This window comes from Neofelis nebulosa, chromosome 1 (assembly GCF_028018385.1).
Source record: "Neofelis nebulosa isolate mNeoNeb1 chromosome 1, mNeoNeb1.pri, whole genome shotgun sequence".
NCBI lineage: Eukaryota > Metazoa > Chordata > Mammalia > Carnivora > Felidae > Neofelis > Neofelis nebulosa.
Window position 1 is genome coordinate 171631609 of NC_080782.1, and position 24219 is coordinate 171655827.

General features: G+C 39.4%; 1 protein-coding gene across 8 annotated transcripts in view; it reads left to right on the plus strand.

Moving 5' to 3' along the window:
- NALCN (sodium leak channel, non-selective) overlaps nt 1–24219 on the plus strand; it is a 333612-nt gene that overhangs the window by 200269 nt on the left and 109124 nt on the right. For all 8 annotated transcript variants that reach the window (XM_058743569.1, XM_058743534.1, XM_058743516.1 and 5 more), the window contains one exon: nt 10240–10314. In XM_058743569.1, coding sequence (XP_058599552.1) covers nt 10240–10314 — 75 coding nt within the window. The remainder of the gene's footprint in view (nt 1–10239; nt 10315–24219) is intronic.

Genomic DNA, 24219 nt, shown 5'->3' on the forward strand with positions numbered 1-24219 from the left:
CTATAGCATGGGTCTGCAAGCCCATATATCAAATCTGGTCCACAGGCTTATTTATACAGCCCTTGAGCAATGCACAGGAGTGGTTTTTGCATTTTAAAATTACTATATAAGTACGCATAGAACATCATCAGTGTTGCCTCTCGGCCCTCAAAACCTAAAATATTCACTGTAGGGACCTGACACTTGCTGAGTAGTAGCTCACCCTCCCAAGTGCCGCAGTTGAGAACCCCATGTTCTTCCTTCCTCATGTGTAGTTGACGTGGTTAGGCTTAAGATTATGACAGTCTGATGAGTTGGATGGTAGTATCACTTGGCCTTTAGCTTGCATTTTTGCATTTCAGTAGTTGTTGATAAGGGAGCACTTCTTCATTTCATATGCTTACTGGCCATCTTTGTGACTCACCCAATCATATTGTAAGCTTTACCTGTTTTTCTAAAAGCTAGTTGGTCTTTTTAGAATGCATTTGTCGGAGTACTACATATCCTGTGGGATAGTAGTCCCGTGACTGCTGTAGGAGTTGCAAATTTCCTCTGTTAGGCAGCATTTTGTTATTTCAATTTGTCTCTGATGGCTTTTGACATTATATTTTGACATGGTCAAAACCATCCGTTTTTCACTTATGGTCAATATTTATTCTGGACTCATGCTTAGGAAATTCTTTCCCACCCTGATGTAGGAAAAATATTCTCCTCTGTCTTCTAATTGTTTTAAATTTCTGGTCTTTAAGGAATCTTAACGTACTGCTTGTATATAGTGTGAGCCAGATAAAATACACTGCTGCAAGAAAACTCAAATTGGTTTTTCTTGACCAGATTTATATGAAGTGTTTTAAGCTTTGAGATATTTGGTTGGGTTCTCTGATTATGAAATCTAAAGCCAAAAGGACAACTACTCAGATTTTTTAAATTTATAATTTTTTTTAATGTTTTTAATTTTTTTAAGTTTATTTATTTATCTTGAGAGAGACAGAGCAAGCTAGAGAGACATAGACAGAGACAGAGACAGAGAAAGAGAGAGAGAATCCCAAGCAGGCTCTGCACTGTCAGCATGGAGCTCCAGTGTGGAGTTCGAACCCATGAACCACAAGATCATGATCTGGCCGAAACCAAAAGTCGGACACTTAACCGATCAAGCCTCCCAGGCGCCCCTATAAATGATTTTTTTTTAATGAGAGCTAATTAATTCAGTGAAAGAAGGCACTCCACAAGACATGAAATCTGAGTGTCCCTTTCATACTATACTACCCAAAAAGTCTTGGGACCAAAGTCATTTTGCCAGTTCACTTGAGATTTTGCCTAAAACGTGATCAGCAGTTGCTCTGCTTCTCTGGACATCCTCCAACCCACAGTCACTATGACAGGCTCTACAATGTTAGCCCAATCTGCTTTAGCCCAGTTTTCCTGAATCTCAACTGCTATGTCTAAGTACTAACCTACATCCTGGCCAGCTTGGCAAAGAGCTCAATCCCTCCCCTTTTTGAGCCTATACCTAGTACAGAAGTAGGACAAGTAAACACAGACCAACCAGCCAACCAACAAACAAATAACACCTGTGATTTAAGACCTACTGATGCAAGTGATAAAAGGCTGTGGCTTGCCTTCTATTAGGGCTCACATAATACTTCTGATTCCTGCTCATTCCAGCCCTACCTGATCTGAAATAGTTAAAATATTGGCAGTAAAACAGCTGGAGACAGTCTGTGGATTGACAGATAAAATATGTGGATGGAGGCCCTAGGCCTGTGTTAAATATGCATCACATCCCCTTAAAATCCAAACACAAGTTAAAATCTCCATTCCATAAGCCTGTCTTTAGGCTTGAACTTAATTAAAATGAGCATTTTTCTTAAATTGTATGCTTCTTTTTGCAAAATACTACAAAGCATTTTAATCCAAATGAAAAAAAAAAAAAGTCCACATAAATATACAAGCTCTGATTTGTTTTTTATCCACACTGGCCAAGTCGTGCTGCACAAGCCAGGGAGTCCCTGATTTAGTCTTTTCAAGGACAGGCATATGCCAGGCAGCAAAATAAGAAAAAAAAAAAAATGTTTGGCTGCAGTTTGTTCTGGAATAAAAAACAGCAGGCTATTCCATCGCCCCCTGGGGGCACCAATTTGTCAGCCCACAATGAAAATCAAGCTTAAGTGTATAGCAAATGCATATTCATAACCATTATCTATTGTCTCTTTAAAATGTCTCTCTCATCCACCAGGTATTTATTCTGTATTTCTGTCCTGACTGATTGCGGTTTGCCCAGTGCTTGTGAAATTCGTCTCCCCCCCCACCCCCCACTTTTGCCAATGATTAGGCGATAAGGACTATTGAAGACTTACCCAGTTGAAAGACTCTATTTTTTTTTTTTTTTTGCTCAGTGTTTTTCCCTTTATTATTGTTTCAAAGGAAAGCCCTGTGATGTGAATACTGAAAGAGAGAAAATGTAATTAAGCGTTCATTGTGGATAGTCTTTTTGTTACCTTTGAAGTGCTTAAATTAACACAGCAATCTCTTGATTTTGCTTCTGTAGTGGCAGTTTTCTGAGAATAGTCATATTTTGCTAACAAAAATGGCATTCCAAAGTGTAAATTAAATAACTTGATTTTCTAGAATTCATTTAAAAGTGCATCTGTGTTGAGCATACCCCATTTTACATTGCTCTGATTGCATTTGACTTTTTGTTGACCTGTGTAAAAAACGAGATTGTTTCCAACACAGCTTGTGAGACAACTTAGGATAGTGTGATTCTAAATGGTAAAAAGGAAAAAGAAAAGCACGGGATTATGGGGTGTTGACCAGGTGCCTGCTGTGCTCCTGTTGTATGCTCGAAAATAATTTTTAAAAAGGAATTATTAATAAAGCTCATTGTAGAGAGAGAAATAAAACTAAAGGTGACACTTCAGCTAATGGGCTATTGTTAAGCTGCATCAGAAGGAAAAGAAAGTAGTACAAGTTAACTTTGAAGAAGTGGGAAGGGAACGGGGAAGATTTGGAGGACAAGGACAGGACTATATGCAGAGTTAGAGGGAATGCAAAATAGAGGTAGACATTCTCAGCCAAGAAAACCCACTCAAAAAATGGTAAGGCCACACTCTTTCAAAATAAACCATGACTTTCAGTAGTCTGAGTCATGCTGACCCAAAAGTCGAGTCTTCGGTAGAGGAGAACCTTGTTGTGCTGGGCAAAATGGTCTTGTCACAAGAAAACTGGAGGCAATAACGATACTGGGGAACACACCTGCTTCCGTAATTTGTCAAATTGTGCTAAAATGTGTTCTGGGTAAAAGGAAGGAAAACAGATTAATTGTCTATGGTTGAATGTATAAAACTTAAACCATAGCAAATACCTAGTAAATCCTTAGCTCAGGAGAATCTGGCTCTTTCAGTACAATGTAAGGAGTGAGAACAGCAGTTAGAGAAGGATAGAGAGGCCATAGGATTTAATGGTAGCTGAACACCTGTTAAGACACTGGAACAGGAGCCATATTGAACCCAGAAATGGATGCTTTGAAATCCACTAAGCTAGAAGGTCAAAAATCTCACTAGTATGTTGGTATGTCATTCATAAAAATTCTAGGAACGAGATTGGATGGCCCCCCAGAGATTTAATATGGCATTTTCCCCACTAAATGTATTCTCAGTGCTAAAAAATATCTTGAGCAAACTAGAAGAATTTGGTACCTGTGATATTTTAATAGTTATTCTACACTTTTTCATTGAAATTGGTGATTTGTAGTGTATCAGTATTACTCATAAATAAGGACGTACATGTATTACATCAGTTGTATATTACATAGTAGAACAAAGACTTGTGTTGCTTATTAATATAATGGAAAGTTATATAGCTCTCTTAAAAAGTGACTAGTAGCCAATGCCCAAAAATATACAGATGAACTTCTTTTTCTAAAGCATTGAACAAATTAAGTACCACTGTGTTGAAAGTATATGTGTGCCCTAACAAAGCTCAAGAGAAAATGAAAGGATAGACCATTAGCCTCTTTTGCCCCTGAAAGTACATCATTCAGAAAAATTGTGATGTAGTATTCTGTGCCACATTATAAATTCAAGTATTATGTAAATCCAAATATTAAAAAAAAAGTAAATCAAGCAGAGCAGGTTAATTGCATAATTTAGAACTGGCCAAGTGTAAAGGTAAAAGCATTCCACGGAAATGAGGAAGCTCTTGTGAATCAATGTGGTGAGTCCCTGTAAAAAACCTATTTATTGTAGCAATAACATTTTAATATACACCTGTGATTCACACATATTGGCTACGGAAAACCCTTTGGTACAGCACATGTGGCGCCTGTGGGTAAACACTGACTGAAAATAAGATTCAGACGTCAATGTAATGGGTTCAGATTCCTATAAGCATCACCTCAGCTTTCTATAAAAACAGAACAAAAAAGTGCAAAAGGAAACTGGGAGAACTGGGAACGGTTCTTGCTTTCAGAACTAGGATTTGTCCCCCAATCCTATGACTTTGTCAGGGCAGTGGAGGGGTTGGGGTTTTGGAATAGCCTACACCAGATCAGCATCCCACTCAGCCCAACTGTGCACAGCACCGCGTCTGTAGGAAAAGAGTGTCTCACTGACAACGTGAATTAAATAAAACAGGAGCCGAGCTGCCACCCTCCCTTCACTTCTATTTCTTTATCACAGTGGTTTTTGCCACCTTAGTCGAGTCTGAGAAAAGAACCACAAAGTAATTCTCACCTCCTTGCAATCGGCCACAGCTCAGCCCTGCCTCTCCTGCACCTTCTGTTTCCATTCCAAACAGGCAATCAAAGCCAGACGTCGTCGGTCACCTCTCACTCTAAGTGCCAAGGTGCCACCTTATCACAGTGCTTGGCAACAAGGACCAGGCTAAAAGTCCGTATCCAAATGGAGTTTTGGGAGGAAATGAGAGCTCCACACAGATTTTTCAAACAGATTCTGCATGCGCCATCATGTTGTCAGGTTAATTAAGCAGCAACACCTAAACAAAGATATTTGTTGAATGAACTTAGGCTTCATGACAGTTGAAAGCAAGCTTTCAACTTTCTTTTACATTATTCTTGAATTTGTTGTCCAAACCCCTCCCAGCTGCTTCGTCCTGTGGGTGTGGGCCTTTCAATCCTCAGAGCCCTTTCATCGAGTTTGCTAGCAAAGCCAAACCTTTTCCTTTTGGAGTCTTGCCTTCTCTCTACCTTGAAAGCCAAACTCCCAGCTACATGGGAAACCTTATATATTTAATTTTTTTTTTTTACATCTTATTTATTTTTGAGAGAGCGAGAGAGAGACAGAGCCCAAGTGGGGGAGGAGCAGAGAGAGAGGGAGACACAGAATCCGAAGCAGGCTCTAGGCTCCGAGCTGTCAGCACAGAGCCCAACGCGGGGCTCGAACCCACAAACCATGAGATCATGACCAGAGCCAAAGTCGGACACCCAACCGACTGAGCCACCCAGGCGCTCCAAAACCTTATATATTTAATAGCCCTTTGCCAAACTGTACTTTATGCTGTGTAGTTACTGTTTCAGTGAACCAATTTAAAATAACTACATTATGCATTAAAAATTACATTTGGGAGGACAAATTTAACAGAGAGGAAGCAAATGTCATCACTTAGTGATTATTACAGCCTCCCTCTCATACCTGCCAACCTCCCAGCCTCCCTTGGTGGCATTTGGGCCAACTGCCACCCCTCCATCCTACCTCTCTGGCCTCTGGTGGCAGTGCTCTGTGATACTTAACTGCTCACCTGGCCCCTAATAAGCCACATGTTCCCAAGGCCTTGTCTTTGCTCATGCCACCTGGAAATCCGTTCTCATAATTCTCTTCCTGCCAAAATCATCTTTTCTCCTTAATATCTTGATATCTTAGTAGCACAGGGTTGGACCCTATCAGTGTCTCACAATCTTAAATAAGTAGCACTCAGAAGACACACCGAGGCCTATTGTCCCAGATCAGCTCTCAGAAATCTAAATGCTCAGATGGCACAGAACTAAATGTGTGATACTCTGATTGGGCTTAGTTTCTGGTCCTCAGTCTTCACATTGGTATGAGCCTCACTCTCAACCCCTGCTCCAACTTTGCTTCACATTCCTCCTTTCTGACAAGGAATGACATTTTCCAGGATGGAGCTTGAGGGAAGCAGGGGGGTGCAGCAGAGGGCGGCGGCCACACTCAGGGGCAGCAGCAGTAGTGGTGCCAACCTGGGCGTGTTCAGCATCCATGACTTGGCCCCCACTTCTCACCAGAACTTGGCAAGAGGTAGCCTTGCTGGAGGTCCTGCATGGACAGGGGGTGGCCTGCACAGAGTTGGAGGTCTGGCAAGTTCTGGGAAGAGAGGGGAGGCCTGAGAGAGCCTCAGAAACAAATCTCTCTCTGTTCCCACCTGGAATGGAAGAACTTCTCAGCTTTCCTGAGAGTTGAGAGCCAGTGCATAGGAACAGCATTAGTGTAAGAGCAATGTCCCAAGCTGGAGACTAGATGGAGAGTAGAAGGGCATAAATGGAGACCCCCAAAAAGATACATCCACGTCCTGACTCCCAGACCTGTGAGTTTGGCCTTATTTGGAAAAAGGGCCTTTGCAGATGTAATTAAATTAAGGTTCTTGACATGAGACATCCTAGATTATCCAGGTGAGTCCTAAATCCAATGACAAATGTCCCTACGAGAAACAAAATAAGGACAAGACACAGGAGGAAAGAGAAGACCACATGAAGACAGAGGTGGAGGCTGGAGCGATGCCATCACAAGCTAACTAGCACCTGGCACCACTGGAAGATGGAAGGCAAGGTTCACCCTCCCCTGGAGTCTCTAGAGGAAGCGTGTTCCTGCTGACAACCTGATTTTGGACAATGGCCTCCAGAACAATCATAGAATACACTTATGTTGTTTCCAGCCACTAAGCTTGTACAACTCGTCACAGCAGCCCTAGGAAACTAACACAAGGGGTGTCACTGAGATTCAGATCTTAGTAGGAGCTGCAGGAGCTGAGGTGGTGACCAATTCAGCAGAGGCCCCCAAAACAAGCACTATCACTGTCCCTGAAGGTGGACAGAGGACAGGCCACATGGCCACAGTGGACCAGACCTGATGAGAAGCACACCATTGACCTTCGACCAACAAAAGGAATATTTATTCAAATGTAACTGAGTTTTGAAAGACTAAATTGAATTGATATAGCAAGATGCAGCTTTCAGCCATCAGCACAAATGGAGGGTTTATGGACTAAATTCAATTCATGTGTAGAAATATCAAGAAAATTATTTTAGTTTTTGCATATCTAAGTTTATGACTGTATACTTTCATACAGGCTGCACCAAACCACAGGGTTGTTGGGAGAAGATTAAACAGAAAAAGCGATAGCTGCAATTCGTTGAGCCTTTGTTGTTTTATCCATAATATTTCACAGACAAGGGCCCTGAAACCCAGTGTCTGGTCGCTAACTGAGGTCTCCCACCACAGTGCTCTTTCTCCCAGGCCGCCCACCTACAGCAACCCAGTTGAACTGTAAACCTCATAGCAGTGAGCTCAATATCATATTTATATTCCTGACCAGGCAGTGTCTGACACATCGATGGAGCCCAATCAACTGCTTGTCGAATTTAATCGAATAACATAACCTCACTGTCCTTAAGTAGCCTGCCATCTGTCTGGTGTTAGGAAAATCATTAAAAATAAAATATCCTGCCAACCCAGAAAACATCTCCATCAAGGTAGACGAGAAAGAAAACAGTTTTATTATTGAATAATCACTAAGCCAGACGGCAGTGGGCATCACAGGCAACCCACTAAAGAGACCACAAAGACAAAGCAATTTCACCTTGTATATATATTACATCTGTGTTCTCAAGATGAAAATAGTTAGGCCTCACATAAGAAGACTTGACAGGATCATTTATTAAATAGAGTTCCCCCTAAATTCACCTGGTAATTGGGGTGGCCATCTGTGGTAGCTAATTACCTTTATCTAGAAGAAAAAGAAAACTTCTCATCTCTTCAAGACAAGTAGGTACTTTTGGAACGTGGAGCCAGGTTGCTAAGTGACACTCCCATCGCTCCCCGCCCCCCTGCCCTGCCCCAGAAGAAGGGAGAAGGGAATGATAGATAGGGTGCTGTTTGGCTAGTGTTTATATATCAAAAAGGTCACCCCCCTCCCAAGAAAACCATTCTTGGGTTGTAAAATAAGTGCTGTGTATACATCAAAGGGGGAGGCGAAGAATCTACAAAGTCATGTTTTCTAAAGGAAATGCTCTAAGAAAAGGAAGGAGAACAGTCACTTTTATCATGGAAGAAATTTTTTTTCTTTTTAGATTCGTGTTTGTCCTTTAGTGGGGAGATAGGAAAACTGGTTAAATTAGACCCAGCAGCGCCTGCATAAGTGCCTGATGAGAAATAGAAATGGTGAAGGATGGCACTTCCTCGAGGCAGGAGACCCTCTGGTGGACATCTCTGAATTTGGAGTGAGATTGTAGGGGAAGGTAGATTCCTCCTCTGATATTGCTGTTGATGAGAATATCAAGGTCAGGCAAGGGGACTACACTTCAAGGGAACTATGAATGGTCCTGTTGAGAATAATGTCTGGTTAGAGAAAGACTAATATATCTGTGCCCAGATGCCCATGGTGTGGCAGACATGGAGACATCAGTAAAAATCTGTCATCTAGATGATTCTGTATCTTCTTTAAGTTCTGGTAGGATCCCAAAGGACATGGCTTTTAAACAGAAATATATTGGCACTTCTCCCAAGCCAAGCATACACTGTCAAAATTTAATAATATTTTGAAGCTTTTTTCTCCTTGTTATATACCCATGGAACTTGGAAAAGAGCTAGCTATTAAATTTTGCATAATAAATCTCTCTGGTACTTAAAAGTCATGACTGAATTGCCTTAACTTTTTTACCTTCTTGCTTAACCCTCCAATATTAACAGATGGGAATAATTTCTTAAGAGGGAAATTGAAAGGAGGAACATAAATTAGGGATGAAAAAGATTATCAAATGAATGTGGAACTTTAGAGAATTCAAACTTGAAAAGGGACTAAATATTAAATATTTTTAAAAATTCTACTTTTTTGTTGCTTTCTTTTACTTTAATTACCCATTCCAAAAAAGAAGCGTATGCTTTTTTTTAAAGTTTGTGCAATGTGGTGAAATACAAAGAAAAGGGGAAAGACTGTTTTTCACAAAAGCAGGCATCATTAACATCTCTAAAGTGCCTCCTTCTGGCATTTTCTCTATTGTTCTTCTTTGTTTCTTGTTGCACTTCTACCATGTATACTGTTATTTAATGTTGTAATGTGAGCATTTTTTCAATACTATTAAAATTCATGAGTGCATTAGTTATTTATTGCTGTATAATAAGTTATGAACAATTTAAGAGCTTACAGCAATAAACATTTATTTCTCACTTTTTCTATGGGTCAGGAATCTGGAACAGGCTGAACTGAGTGATTCTAGCTCGGAATGTCTCATGAGTTTGGAGTCAAGATGTTGATGGGGCTGCAGTTGAACAACTTGACAAGAGCTGGAGGACCAGTTTCCAAGATGGATCACTCACATGGTGGGAGGCTTCAGTTTATCACCACATGGACCTCTTTAGGCTGCTTGTGTGTCCTCATAACATGGTACCTGGCTTCCACCAGAGTGAGTGATCCAACAAAGAGTAAACTGAAACCCACAATGTCTTTCATCACCTGGTCTTATTAATAAATCGCACACAATCATTTCCATAACATATTCAATAGACCAACCATATTCAGCTTGGGAGGAGGCTCACAAGAGTGTGAACACCAGGGGGTCCTCTTAGAGACCACCTACCACAATGGGAATTTTTAATGGTTGTGTGATTTTTGTAATAGAGACCTGTATAATTGTATTATCTGTCTGTCAAGCACCTTTGTATATAAAGCTTTTTATTAATACTCCAAATTATTTCCTTGGATATAGTCTCAGAAGTGGGACTGTTGAGTTATAAAAAAATAATTCTCAATTTCCATTTTAAATTGGTTTCATAAAACAAAATAATATTTTATATTATTTCAGTTAGCATATGCATTGCCTTTAACATATTCATGATAAATACCTTAAAATTCTTATGCAGTGCTTCACAACTACATGTTCATTTTTCATTTAATGCATTCTATATAGTGTATTTTTTAGGCAGAAATTCTATAGCATATATATATATATATATATATAGTATTTTGATACTTACGGCATGTGGGTTTTTTCATTGTTATTTAACCATTTTATAGATCCTCCTGAGTTTGTTTGTTGCTGTTATTTTGGACAACTTAGAACTTGATGAAGATCTTAAGAAGCTTAAACAAGTAAGTAATGTATGGGGAATTCTTTAACTCTGAATTTAAAAAAATAAGGGTAAAATATGTGCTTACAGATAATGTTATAAATAGAGCTAGCTTTAAAGTAAGAAAAATAGTTTAATAAATTAAGGCAGTCTATGTTGGGAGAATTTTCTTGTGTTTGACTTTTATCCGTTATCCACAAAAAAAAAGTTTTCTTGGCTCTAGAATTATCCTAGGAATATTTTTAAATTACTCTTTTGAGTAAAAGTAAGATGCACATAGTATAGGAAATTGGACTGGTGACTGTTGCCCTTCTGTCATCACATAAAGGTTGTTTGAGAATGAAATGCTTCAGGGCCAGATTGCCATTTTGCATAATTGTGTGTAATACTCTTGAACATCATCATAAAAATATTAAGCATCAACTTGCCTGACCTCTAGACACTAAAAGAGAATTTAGTCTGGGTGCCCATAGTCATTATAAGAAATGGAATAGAATAAATGATCAACTGTGTGCCCAGTTATGTATAAAAACAGATTGGATGTTATGGCATTGATAATCATACCCCAAAAATGTAAATGAAAATGTGTGAAGGTTATATGGCTGATGGCAGAAAGATGACAGGCATGATGGACCATTCTCCTAGTTTCTGTTACATGGAAGATGCTTGGCATACACATATGGTTCTATCAAAGAGTAGAGACCCTTTGAAAAGTAGAGTTGGTGTGAGTGAAGGTCAGTGGATAAGATATTCTTTTTTATTGCAATATAGTTGGCATACAATGTTGTATTCGTTTCAGGTGTGCAACAAAGTGGTTCAACAATTCTATATATTATGCAATGCTCACCACAAGTGTAGTTACCATCTGTCACCATACAAAGTTATTACAGTATTATTGAACATATTCCCTATGCTCTACTTTTATCTTCATGGCTTATTTATTTTATAACAGGAAGTTTGTACCTCTAAATCTCCTTTATTAACTTTGCCCTCCCCCCCCCCTGCCCCAGCAACCACCAGTTTGTTCTCTGTATTTATGAATCTATTTCTGGGGGTTTTTTTGTTTGTTCATTTGTTTTGTTTTTTAGCTTCTGCGTATAAGTGAAATCATATGGTATTTGTCTTTCCCTGTATGACTTATTTCACTTAGCATAATACCCTCTAGCTACATCCATATTGTCACAAATGGCAAGATCTCATCCATTTTTGTACCTAAGTAATATTCCATTGTATATATATACCACCTCTTCTGTATCCATTCATCTATCGATGGACAGTTGGATTGCTCCCATATTTTAGCTATTGTAAATAGTGCTGCAGTAACCATAGGGGTGCGTACATCTTTTCAAATTAGTGTTTGTGTTTTCTTTGGGAAAATACCCAGTAGTGGAATTACTGGATCATATGGTAATTCTATTTTCAATTTCTTGAGGAACCTCCATACTGTTTTCCAGAGTGGCCGCACCAGTTTGCATTCCCAAAAACAGTACATAAGGGTTCATTTTTTCCAACTTTGTTGTTTCTTGTGTTTTTTTTTTTTTTACGTTAACCATTCTGACAGGTGTGAGGTGATATCTCATTGTGCATGTCCTTGATGATGAGTGATGTGCCGCATCTTTTCATGAGCTGGCCACCTAGATGTCTTCTTTGGAAAAATGTCTATTCAGTTTCTCTGGCCATTTTTTAACCAGATTGTTCGGTTTTGGGGGATGTTGAGTTGTATAAGTTCTTTATATATTTTATATTAAACCCCTTATTGGATGGATCATTTGCAAATATCTTTTCCCATTCAGTAAGTTGCCTTTTCATTTTGTTGATGATTCCTTTTGCCATGCAGAAACCTTTTAGTTTGATGCAGTCCAATAGTTTATCTTTGCTCTTCTTTTCCTTGCCTGAGGAGGGAGGTAAGATATTCTTGGATCACGCTCCCCAGCACTGCAAGAATAATAATTGAGATGTTAATGAAAAACTAAGGCTAGAAAACAAGTCTTACCTGGAATTATAAGAAGGCCCTATACATTCAGAATTTTCAAATTGCATCTGACTTGTCTTTTTTTTTTTATGTTTAATGTTCATTTTTGAGAGAGAGAGACAGAGCACAAGCAGGGGAGGGGCAGGGAGAGAAGGAGACACAGAATCTGAAGCAGGCTCCAGGCTCCAAGCTGTCAGCACAGAGCCTGACACCGGGCTCAAACCCACAAACTACGAGATCATGACCTGAGCCGAAGTCAGACAGTTGTCGACTGAGCCACCCAGGTGCCCTGGGTTTTATTTTTTCTTTAACGAAAGCAAAGACAGAACCTATTTAAAAGGTTCCCTTGTCATTTGCATATCCTAAAATCACTTTAGGCATTTCATCCTTTTACTTTTGTTTATCTCCAAAGTCTGTTCTTCTAACCAAGGGTAGTCAACAAAAGAAAAATATATATATATTTGATAGAAAGGATGCCCACTGTGAGCATATCAAGGAAGGATTTAAGTGTTTTCCTGTGCTTCAGCTACACAAGCAAAATGGCCCTCTGGGCATAGTGGAAATGATTTCTTCCAGATCTTTTCAGTTTGCAGCAACAGTGACAGATTATTCAAATGAGAGTTGGGAACTTCTCTTCTGCCACTGATGCAAATGCTTTATGCAGCTTCTAGTTATTGAAGAAACATGTAATTAGTGAGTTCAAAAGTGAAAACTGACCCATATCATTAGACATAACCAGTGAAAATCTGCTGTTGGATAGCCACCTTAGTCTGGTATTTAGATGTGGATTTTCCTGTGTACAATGCTTACTATACATAGATTTTTAATGTCCTCTTTCTGAGGACATAAATATGTGTAGTCTATAGATAAAATGAAAACTATTTTATTTTCTTCAAATTGGTGCTACAGCCAGGTTCAATATGGTTTTAAATAACCATTGGCCAATTAAAATGCCATATAATTCCAGCCCACATTTTTTACTAGAAAGAAGTAAAATAAATCTCTAGACAATTTCTTTTCAAGTTTGTGAATTCAATCCTACTAATATTTTTGCAGTAAAATTCAAACCTACTAATATTTTTGCATATTATATATAGGTTATATATATATATATATATATATACACATTTTATCTGACCCCAAGTGAAAAACCAACAATAAAAAAATCAGGATTTTAACTGACATCTGACTTTCTTCTTAGTTTATACAGTTTTAGTAAAGTAGACGGGGCTTTGCTTTAGGATCTATCATTAGTTATAAAATGGTTTTTGTTTAATCACTTGCTATATATTAGTAATGCTCTGTATTTCTGGAAATCCTATACATCAGAGCTAATTATTGGATTGTACCACCCTACAATTCGAAGTATCTTCTTTGAATATTTAGAGATATTTGAGCATTGAAAATCCCAACCATAAACAAAACGGCAAACTCATTTTCATTAGTACTTTTCACATTGTTCTTTGGCCATGACTGGACTAACACTACATACCTATTAAATTTATCAATTAATTTGTACACTAATTGCTGTGGACCAAAGATTATCGCACTAAACTAAAATGTTTACTGTTTTCTTCCATTTTTTATAAGAATATTTGTGTTTCATTACTTTCTACAAATTACATCATTTTTATACCCCCCCTTATTTCCAGTCATCTTGGTCTTTGAGATGAGGCTCATTTACATAGTTTCAAGAATACACTCACGTACACCCACACACCCCCCGCAATGTACACACACTTGTATGTACTTTCACACACACGTGCATGTAATTATGTGAATACCTGAAATGGTAGCCTGTTTTTCAAAGCTTCTTACAGAACTCCATTACAAATGTTCCCTGAAATCCCCATTTCGTTTTCTGTGTGTAGCCTCAGCCTTCAAGGGTTTAAATTCCTATACTCTATTTTTACTATTCCCAGATAGAGAATAGAATGGGGAAGCTGTAAAAAATGTTTGATTTTCTTAATGTTTTAAGTTCCAGAAAGCATACATACTCCATAATCTGCCTTTGTTCAGTACAAACCTTTTTTCATCATTTATCCTTTCTGCCACTAATCTGTAGGTTCCTATAGCTATAGTAACATTTGTCCGACACTTTCAGTTCCAGGTGCTGTGTATGTTCATTTATTGAAGTTTCATGGCAACCATGTGATGTAGGTATTATTAATATATCCATCTTACAGATGGGGAAACTAAGGCACAGAGAAGTTAAGGAACTTGCCTAAGGTCACACAGAGAATACATGACAGAGTTAGGATTTGAACCTAGGCAATTCAGACCTAAAGCCTAGGCTCCATGACTGAGTCACAGGAAAGCTGTATCAATGCCAAACATGAGTCATGCCTGTTGTGGAATGTTAATTACTCGTCTATAAATAATCATGTTTTAGATGGCAGAAACATCAATATATATTCATGAAATAACTTGGTGTGAGGGGCAGTTTTCTGAGGAATGGAAGTGAATCAAGCAACCCAGTCATTAAAACTACCCAAAATAGTTCTTTGTTTCCCCTGGGAAAGCAGACGATCTAATCGGAGCCACAGGAGTTAGGACTTTTGCAGCAGGTAAGAGCTCAGAGGCTTACCACTCGGTACACGTGATGGCAGACTCTGCCCAAGGCACCTCTTCTCTCAGTGACCTTCTGGAGTAGCGATCCTATTTAGACACAGACACAGTGTGCTTGCAGCATATTACATTTCAGCGATGCCTCTAGAGATTTTTAATGTGTTTTATTCTGATTGTGGTCAAAAAACAATTGTGTTAAAATGTAAATGCCGGTTCCTAGACATTTTTCAAGAGTAATAGAAACAAGTGTGAGTCACCTCTAACATACAGAGGTTAAATATGAAACACTAGACAAAGCTATTAGAAAGACAAAGTCTGTTCTCATGCTTGGGAGAGGAAATATGACCTTGAAGGTGGACAGGGTAGGAGAAAGCTAAAAGGTACGGTGAAGAAACTAGAACAGAAGAGAAGAAGGAAGAAGTAAAGTAAGGCACTAGAAAATCATTCAAGATATGAAATCAAAGGAAAGAACACAGATTATGAATATAACACAGGGATGAAGGGGGAGCAATGGGGCCAAACCCTGAGTTAGGAAAGTGATAAAGTCAAATTGTCAGATGGCAAAGGACACCAGAACCCTTCAGGGAGAAGCTCAGGGAAGGCAAGTCAACACAACCAACTGTTGGTGGAATCCTAGAATCACATTCTTCTCAAGTACAAGCATCCTAGATCTCTTTTCCCCATGACTTTCTGGTCACCTCCTTGGACTTTGAGACAGTGGCTTCCACTTAGGGACCATCTTCAGGAGAACTCTTCAGGAGAAAGTATGGAGCCAACCACCATTTTTAACACTTGAGGAAGCCGAAAGAGAGTTGTGTGTGCACCCAATGTAAGACCAGATGTGCTAACTCAAATGCCAACTTTAATACTTTTAGTTGGAAATCTGCAAATCAAATTCTAGGTGGCAGTGAAGCTTCCCTAATGCTAATGCTCTGAAGTCTCTTCATAAATGCCTTCATTTTTTTTAAGTTTATTTATTTATTTTGAGAAGTGGAAGGGACAGAGAGGGAGAGAGAGAATCCCAAGCAGGCTCCACACTGTCAGTGCAGAACCCGACTTGGGACTTGATCTCATGAGCCATGAGATCATGACCTGAGCCAAAATCAAGAGTTGGATGCTCAACTGACTGAGCCACCCAGGTGTCCCCCCTATATGCCTTCTTTTAAGGGAAAGGAGAAAGCATTGAATTATTTATTACTTAATAAAGGTATTTTGAAACAGAAAAGTGTCTTTTTTTAAATAGAATTCAGAGCAATATACTAAAAGGGCCCCTTGGGGACACATTTGGAGAGGCTCTAATGTAAGTACCCATTCCCACCACACCTCCTCTCCGCGGTATCACCAACATTGTGCCTTGATAGCCACTAAGGTAGCTTTATTTTTTCCCTCTTCAAAATAAATAATGTTCTAAAAAGTCATGACAGTGATGCTCCATATGAAACTCATTTTTTGCTTTCCCTGTGTGTTGCATATAAGACGCAACCGATTCCTGGAAGCAATATAGCAGTAACGATCCTTTCATAGCTCCCATACCTAATTAAATAGAGACCATGCTTTTCTTATCACTACCCTGAACCTCAGCCCAGACCCTGGAGATGGAGATAGATACAGATGCAGATACAGATACAGATACAGGTATAGATATAAATAAAGATATAGACATGTAATGGTTTTCTATATAAGACCAGAAAATTGACTAGAAATGGGGTTGTCCATGAATGTGTAATTGGGCTGCTGAGAAGCCAAATCAGTTTGCATAGAAGCTAAAAATCTCCTTGACCCAATGCTGTCCTCTGAACAGTAGTTCCAAGAGACGATGACTTTGATCCTCGGTGGTGCAGCAAAGACACTAGAGGTTGTAGGTGGAGTTTTTGCAAACTTTGAAAATGGGGAGGCTCCTCACAGCTTTAATGATTTTTGCAAATTCAGTGCAAGACAGATATAAAGGGCTTTCTTTCAAGCAGTATAAAATTCATTCAACTGTGAGGGGGCAAAAAGCCCACAGAGAAGCCTCAGGGAAAGAATCATTGGAAGGGGAAGTATAATAGTCTATTTAGATTAAATTCCATCCTCTGAAATCAAAACTGTTTCCCAGTGTGGTATCAAGTCTCATTTGAATTCTGGTTCAAACTTGATGATGTTTGGTCTTTGGTGATGTCCACTGCATAGTGGGGATGGACGTGTAGAGGAGCTTTTCTCTCGTATAAGTGTGATTTAAAAAAAAAAACATATTCTCTTTAAAATGTGAGCTCTGGGGTCATGTTTCTCGTTAGCCTTACCTGGGCGCTTTCCTTTTCATGTCTGCCTTGTGTCCATACTGAGGTCCTTCCAGATGGAGGGCAGTTGCATGGAGATAGGGTACTGGGGAGTGTGCGATTCGGCTCAGCACTGGTTGCTGTCTCCTGATCTGGGTCAGGCCTTCAGTCTTCCTGGTTTTGGGTCCATGAGTAAATTTGTTTAAACAAGTGTAACATAAAAGAGAGACATAACTGCTGTGCTGGTAAATATCACATACTGAAAACTACCTCGTGCAAGGTACTGCATGTTAAATTATTGCATTTTATGCTGGAGATTACAGACACAGAAACTAACACTCAAAGGAGTATATTTCTTGCCTAATTTCATACAGTTTGTAAGTGGAAATGACCTGGGCTCTCTCACTCTAATCCAATGTCCTCACCAAAGGACGTCATGATGCCTGCTCGGAGAACCAGTTCATTCATTCATTATGAGATGTGAGTCTAGAAAGTGGGTTAGATGATGTACTTACATCTATGGATTAGCATATTCTCTCACTGTGGGTGTATACACTGAAGGTCAAATCATAATCAGAACATAGCATAATAAGCCAGGAATTGGTATGGGGGGTGGTGAGGGAGGAGGGCTGTGTGATTCAAATATGTAATGGCATCAGGCTAAGATTGTATGAGGTATCCCTTTTATAGATAGGAGGTCACTGCTCAGACACTGTATCTACTCACTTCGTAATCCTGAGATCTGAGTACTCACCTATTATGCTTCAAACATTATGTTAGGGCCAAGGAACATAATGATGACCAAGATACTGTTCCTGCCTTAAGTCACTTGTGAGGTGGTGGAAGAAAGTGACATGTAAATAGATGTTATGAGGGACTTGGGGAGCACATAGGAGCCATACCCAATTTTGATGATGAGATCAGAGACATTTTCTCACAAGTATGGTGTAGACTAAACTCTGATGGTCAAGCAATGCCTATCCAGGTGAAGGGGGTTAGGAGAAAGTGGCATGAGGAAGGGCACTCAGGACCAAAAGAACAGCAAGCTTTTTCTTTTGGCAAGAAAAAGCATAGTGTTTTTTTGGAGGTCACTTGAAGTTCACTGTGTTCACTGACTCAAGTGTTGATCAAGGGAGAAATGGTAAGCTGGAAAAGTAAGCAGGAAATTGCAGGTGAAAAGTTGTGAGCGGTGCTGAGCATTTAGGTATTATCCTGAGGGCATTTAAGCCCAAGAGTGACATAATGTTCCCTACATTCCAACATCAGCATGGGGAATAGACTGAAGGGACCTAATGATAAGAGCACCATTCCTGAGTCAGACAGTGATCGTGGCCTCAACTAAATGAAACTGAGACCAGGGAACATACAGAGGTGGTGGAATACAGAGGAGAAAATACAGTGGGTAGGATTTGGTGACCAGTCGAAGTAAGAGCAGAGCAAAGGCAGGAGACCAAGGTGTAACCCAGGTTTCTAGATTGTCCAAGGTGTGCCAAGACAGAGATCACAGGAGAAGGAAGAAATGGGGTTTTGTTTGTTTTATTTTGGAGGACAGAGGCTGGTCATATTTTCCATGAGATGCCTAGGAGATATTTATGAGACAATTTCTATGAGTAGCTAGAAGGTTTAAAGCTTAGATAGAATATTGGGACTGAAATAGGTATTGGGTAAGAGCAAGAGTCAACATGCTAGTGGTAATTTGAGCCTTTAGAAGTTCTGAGTTTACCAGGGGAAGAAAGTCTCCTGAGGAACAACAAATGAATCATATAAGCCAAGGAGGAAGAGCCTAAAATATGAACAAGAAGTCACAGCCCAAAACATAGGAGCAAAATCCAGAATCTGTTTGTTGTCAAATTCAAAGGTAAAAATGTTTCAAGAAGGAGGTCATGGTTAACAATGTGAAAGACTTCAGAGAGGTCAAAAGTTGTCATTATAGAAAACACTCCTACTTATAATAACATCAGGAAGAATAAAATACTGAGGAATAAACTTAACCAAGGAGGTAAAAGATTTCTACACTGAAAATGACAAAACATTGCTGAAAGAAATTACAGAAAATACAAATAATTGAAAAACATCTGTGTTCATGGATTGGAAGATTGAATATTATTAAAATGTTCATACCACCCAAAGTTATCCACAGATTCAGTGTGATCCTTATCCAAATCCCAATGTACTTTTTTGCAGAAACAGAAAAACAAAATCCTAAAATTCCTGTGACACCTCAAAGGTCCCCAAACAAGACAAACTAAATTGAAGCCTCATGTTCCTTAATCTTAAAATATATGACCAAGCTACAGTAATCAAACAACATGGTACTGACATAATGACAGACATGTATCAGTGGAACAGAAGAAAGACAGTCCAGAAATAAACCTTCATATCTATGGTCAAATGATCTTCAACAAGGATGTCAAAACCACACAATGAGGAAAACTGGATGTCCACATGCAAACTGGATCCTTACCTTACACTATATACAAAAATTGACTCAAAATTGATGAAAGAACTTAATGTAAGACCTACAACTATAAAACTCCTGGAAGACAACATTGCAAAAAAGTTTAATGACATTGAAACTGGCAATAATTTCTTGGATATGACATCAAAAGTACACATAATAAAAGCAAAAATAGACAAACGGGACTTCATCAAACTTAAAAACATTTGTGAATCAAAGGAAATAATCAACATAGTGAAAAGGCACTGTCTGGAATGGTAGAAAATATGTGCAAATCATGTATTTGAAAAGGGGTTAATATCCACATATATAAAGAATTCTACAACTCAACAACAAAACAAGTAGCAAAGGATTTGGATAGACATTTCTCCAAAGAACATATAAGAATGTCCACAAACCATATGAAAAGATTCTTAGCATCACTAATCATCAAAACCACAATGAGATTCCACCTCACACCCATTAAGATGGCCCTATTAAAAAGCTAGAAAATAAAAAAAAACATTGGCAAGGAAATGGAGCAATTGGAACACGTATACCCTATTGCTGAGAATGTGTACCCACGGTGGAAAACAGTATGAAGTCCTTCAAAAAATTAAAATAGATATGATCCAGGAATACCACTTCTGGGTATATATCCAAAAGAATCGAAAGCAGGGTCTCGAAGAGATATTTGCAAGCCCATGTTTACTGCAGCATTATTCACAATAGCCAAGAGGTGGAAGCAACTCAAATGCCCATTAGCATATGAATGAATAATGAAAATGTGTTGTGTATACATAGAGTGGAATATTATTCAGCCTTAAAAAAGGAAGGAAATTCTGACACATGTTACACATGGATGAACGTTGAAAACATTAGGCTCAGTGACTTAAGCCAGTGACAAAAAGAGAAATACTGTATGATTCCACTTCTGTGAGGTTCCTGGAGTACACTTGTTCATAGAAACAGAAAGCAGACTAGTGGTTGCAAGGAGCCAGGGGGAGGGGGCAGAGGGTAGTTGTCATTCAATGGCTATAGAGTTATAATTATGCAAGATGAAAAAGTCCTAGAGATCTTTTGCACAACAAGTGAATGTAGTTAACACTGCTGAACTGTACCTTAAAAATGAGTAAGATGGTACATTTTATGTTATGTATTTTTATCACAACTTTAAAAAAAAGTTTTTAATGAAAAAATGGTAGGATTACCTGGGTGGCTCAGTCAGTTAAGCTCAGGTCATGATCTCATGGTTTCATGAGCTCGAGCCCCATGTTGGGCTCTCCACTGACAGTGTAGAGCCTGCTTGGAATTCTCTCTTCCTCTCTCTCTATCCCTCCCCCCTCATGCGTTCTCCCTCTCTCTCTCTCTCTCTCTCTCTCTCAAAATAAATAAATAAACTTTAAAAATAAAAAAATGGTGATGATATTAGCAGTAAGGAGGTGGTAAGCGATGGTGATGACAGTAGGGCTCAGGCACTCAGGTGGAAGTTGGGTTCTAAGACATGAGCAGTGAATGACAGCTAAAGAAGTGAGGATGAATTGTCAATCCTTTCTTCTTAGGCTTATCATATTCTAAGCTTCCAGACAGACCACTAGTTACTGGAAGATTCTTAATGTTTTTAAGTATGTCACCACTATTTACTATAGGACTACCCAACCTTTTTTTCCATTGTGGCATGTTAGAAAGTGATGTTTGCACAACACATTGGATCAACAGCTGGGAATCTCAGGCAGTTGGAGTCATGAGATCCAGGATTCCTGCTGCTCCAGGAAACACTGAGCTGCCCAGGGGCCAGAGGCTCAATACCCTAAAGAAACTACAAATCATTAGCAACTGGGGTTTGGGAAGTGGTATTTACTGGAAGCCTTTGATGTTACTCAACTCCACTTGAAGCCACTCTCCATCTTTTAGTCAGAAATGACTCTTCACATATTAATACCCATAATTTTCCATAATTTAAATCTCAGGAGGTCATCTTATATAGGATTTGCTCTGCTATTTCTGAAATTGCTTCATTGTTAGACTTCTGTTTAATACATGCTTATGTCAATAAAGACACGGACTGCAATAAGATCAGTTCTAAGAGATAAAGTGACTGAGGCAGAAAACAATTCAGATCAAAATTCAAGCCGATAGGTTACAACAGAGACTCAGAGTTTGGGGATATCAATTATCAGCATTAGATACAGCCTAGAAATCTAGAAGTCAGTGCCAAAAGGGAAACAGCCCACCTGAATTTTGGAGTTAAACCGGTGATAGTCATCAAACAGAGGAGGTGCCTTTTGGAATTTATGTCCTTTGGTTGTGCATTAAATTGTGTTCCCCCAAAAGATATATTGAAGCCCTGATCCCTAATACTTCTGAAGGTGACCTTATTTGGAAATGAGGTATTTGCAAATACAATCAAGTTAAGATGAGATCTTTAGGGTGAACCTTAATCCGCTAAGGCTGGTGTCCTTATATGAAAAGGAGAAGAGACAGACAGACAGATATACAAGAACACCATCTGATGACAGAGGCAGAGACTGTGAGGTGTCTACAAGCTTAGGAGCACCAAGAATTGCCGACCATCACCAGAAGGTAAGAGAGAGGCATGGAACAGACCTTCCCTCAGAACCCCCAGAGGGCACCAAGCCCAAAGACACCTTGATTTTGGACTGCCAGCCTCCAGAACTGTAAGACAATAAATTTCTGTTGTTTTAAGCTACCCAGTGCCCTCACAAATGAACACAACCTCCAGAGTCATGTTCTTTGGCCTCAAGAAGAAGTGCTTCCCTTTTGGCACTGAGATCGTGGTCCAGTGGGGGACAACAGGTGCAACTCAGGATGCAGACCAACTGTCATCGACCAAGAGCAGCTTTCTCAGCAGGTGGAATCATTTACCTTCACCCTTAATCTCATAAGTCCCATAAAAAGTGAGTGTTATAAGTTTGAGACTCTCTTGGAAGAAGGGTTTCCTCTAAGCCCTTTCAAATTTTCATTCCATGAATGAGTGACCCAAACCAGATCACTTTTAGAGGATTCGTTTTCAGAAACCTTGTTCTTTGCCTCATTCCACTAGCACTTGGGACTTTTTATAAATTACCTGAAGTCTCTCTTGCCTTTGAACAAACATAAAATGACTTGCCTAAGACCGTTCAAGTTTACATTGATCAGTTGTTGGTTGTATCATTCTACAATTGTGCTAATTCAGAATTACTTTCATTACATTTTTTCCCACAGCACTCTGTAAGGCAACCCCTCAATTTTAAAAAAATGAGAAGGTACATAGGTAAAACATGCCCTAACTGGGGAAGAAGCTCTCCCTTCAGCTCTGCCTCAACTCCACATGCCCAGCCCTGTGCCTACTGCTGAGCTGTGGGGACTCTATCTCATTTGCTTTCTGAAAATCAAGAGAAGAAAAATTTTTTAAGTGAACAGCATTTTTTTCCTTTAGATCCTTTCACAGGCAATGGGAAAGTAGATTGTTATGGTTCTAAGGGAAAAGCATGACAACTGGTTTTCAGTTTTATTCAGTGTCTCACAGTCATTGCATTGCAAAAAGACTCCTTCATAACTGTTAAGACTATAAGGAGTTAAGATTATAATCAGTGTTACCCCGTGTGTACCTAAACGCAAACGCCAATGCATTTACAAAGCCCATCTGTTGCTTGTTCTGAGTCTCAGTCCATATATCTTTTCATTCTTCCCAAAGCATTTTTACTATCTGATTGTTCATTTGTTTCTCAAATCTTTGAGTCCCTACTGTGTGTAAGACGCTGGGCCAGGCACTAAAGAGACAAGAATAAACAATAAAATTCTCTGTTCTCATGGACTTTATGGTCTAGTGGAAAAATTGGACATAAATCAAATATCCAAACCAATGAATAAATGTTTGCAAACCAAGATGAACTTCCTTTAGAAAATAACATTTTTCTGGGGCACCTAGGTGGCGCAGTCGGTTAAGCATCCGACTTCAGCTCAGGTCACGATCTCGCGGTCTGTGAGTTCGAGCCCCGCGTCGGGCTCTGGGCCGATGGCTCGGAGCCTGGAGTCTGCTTCCGATTCTGTGTCTCCCTCTCTCTCTGCCCCTCCCCCGTTCATGCTCTGTCTCTCTCTGTCTCAAAAATAAATTTTTAAAAACGTTAAAAATTTAAAAAATAATAATAACATTTTTCTGAGTGAGAAGTTCATAGAAGACTGTGACCCACGTGGAGATAAGGGCAGTGAGGGAGGAGAAAGAAACACTGGAACTAAGTTTTGAAGGATGAGCAACAGTGACCAGAAAGCCCAGGGCCAAGTGGTGTAAAATGAGTGTAGACAAGCAAGCTGGGCATAGACCACGCAGCACTTCAAGAAGCCAAGAATTTTATGTTTTACCTAAGAACATGCGAAGCCACAGAAGACTTGAAGATGGGAGGCAGTGGTAGACTGGAGAGCTATTTGGCAAGTGAAATCAGCAGGGACGTGGTGAGGGGTTGGATTTAAGGGCAGAAAGGGAAGAGTCTCAAGGATGACTCTTGGTTTCAGGTTCATCTCCTTGAATGGACAATGGTAACATCCACTGAGCCAGGAAACATTAGCATGGGACCTATTGGAGGGAAAAGATCAACAATTCAGTCTTGGGCATGTTGTGACTGTGATGAGTTTGGGACTTAGTGGAGACCCCTAACAGCTGCATGTGTACATCTAGAGTTCAGGGGTGAGGGCTGG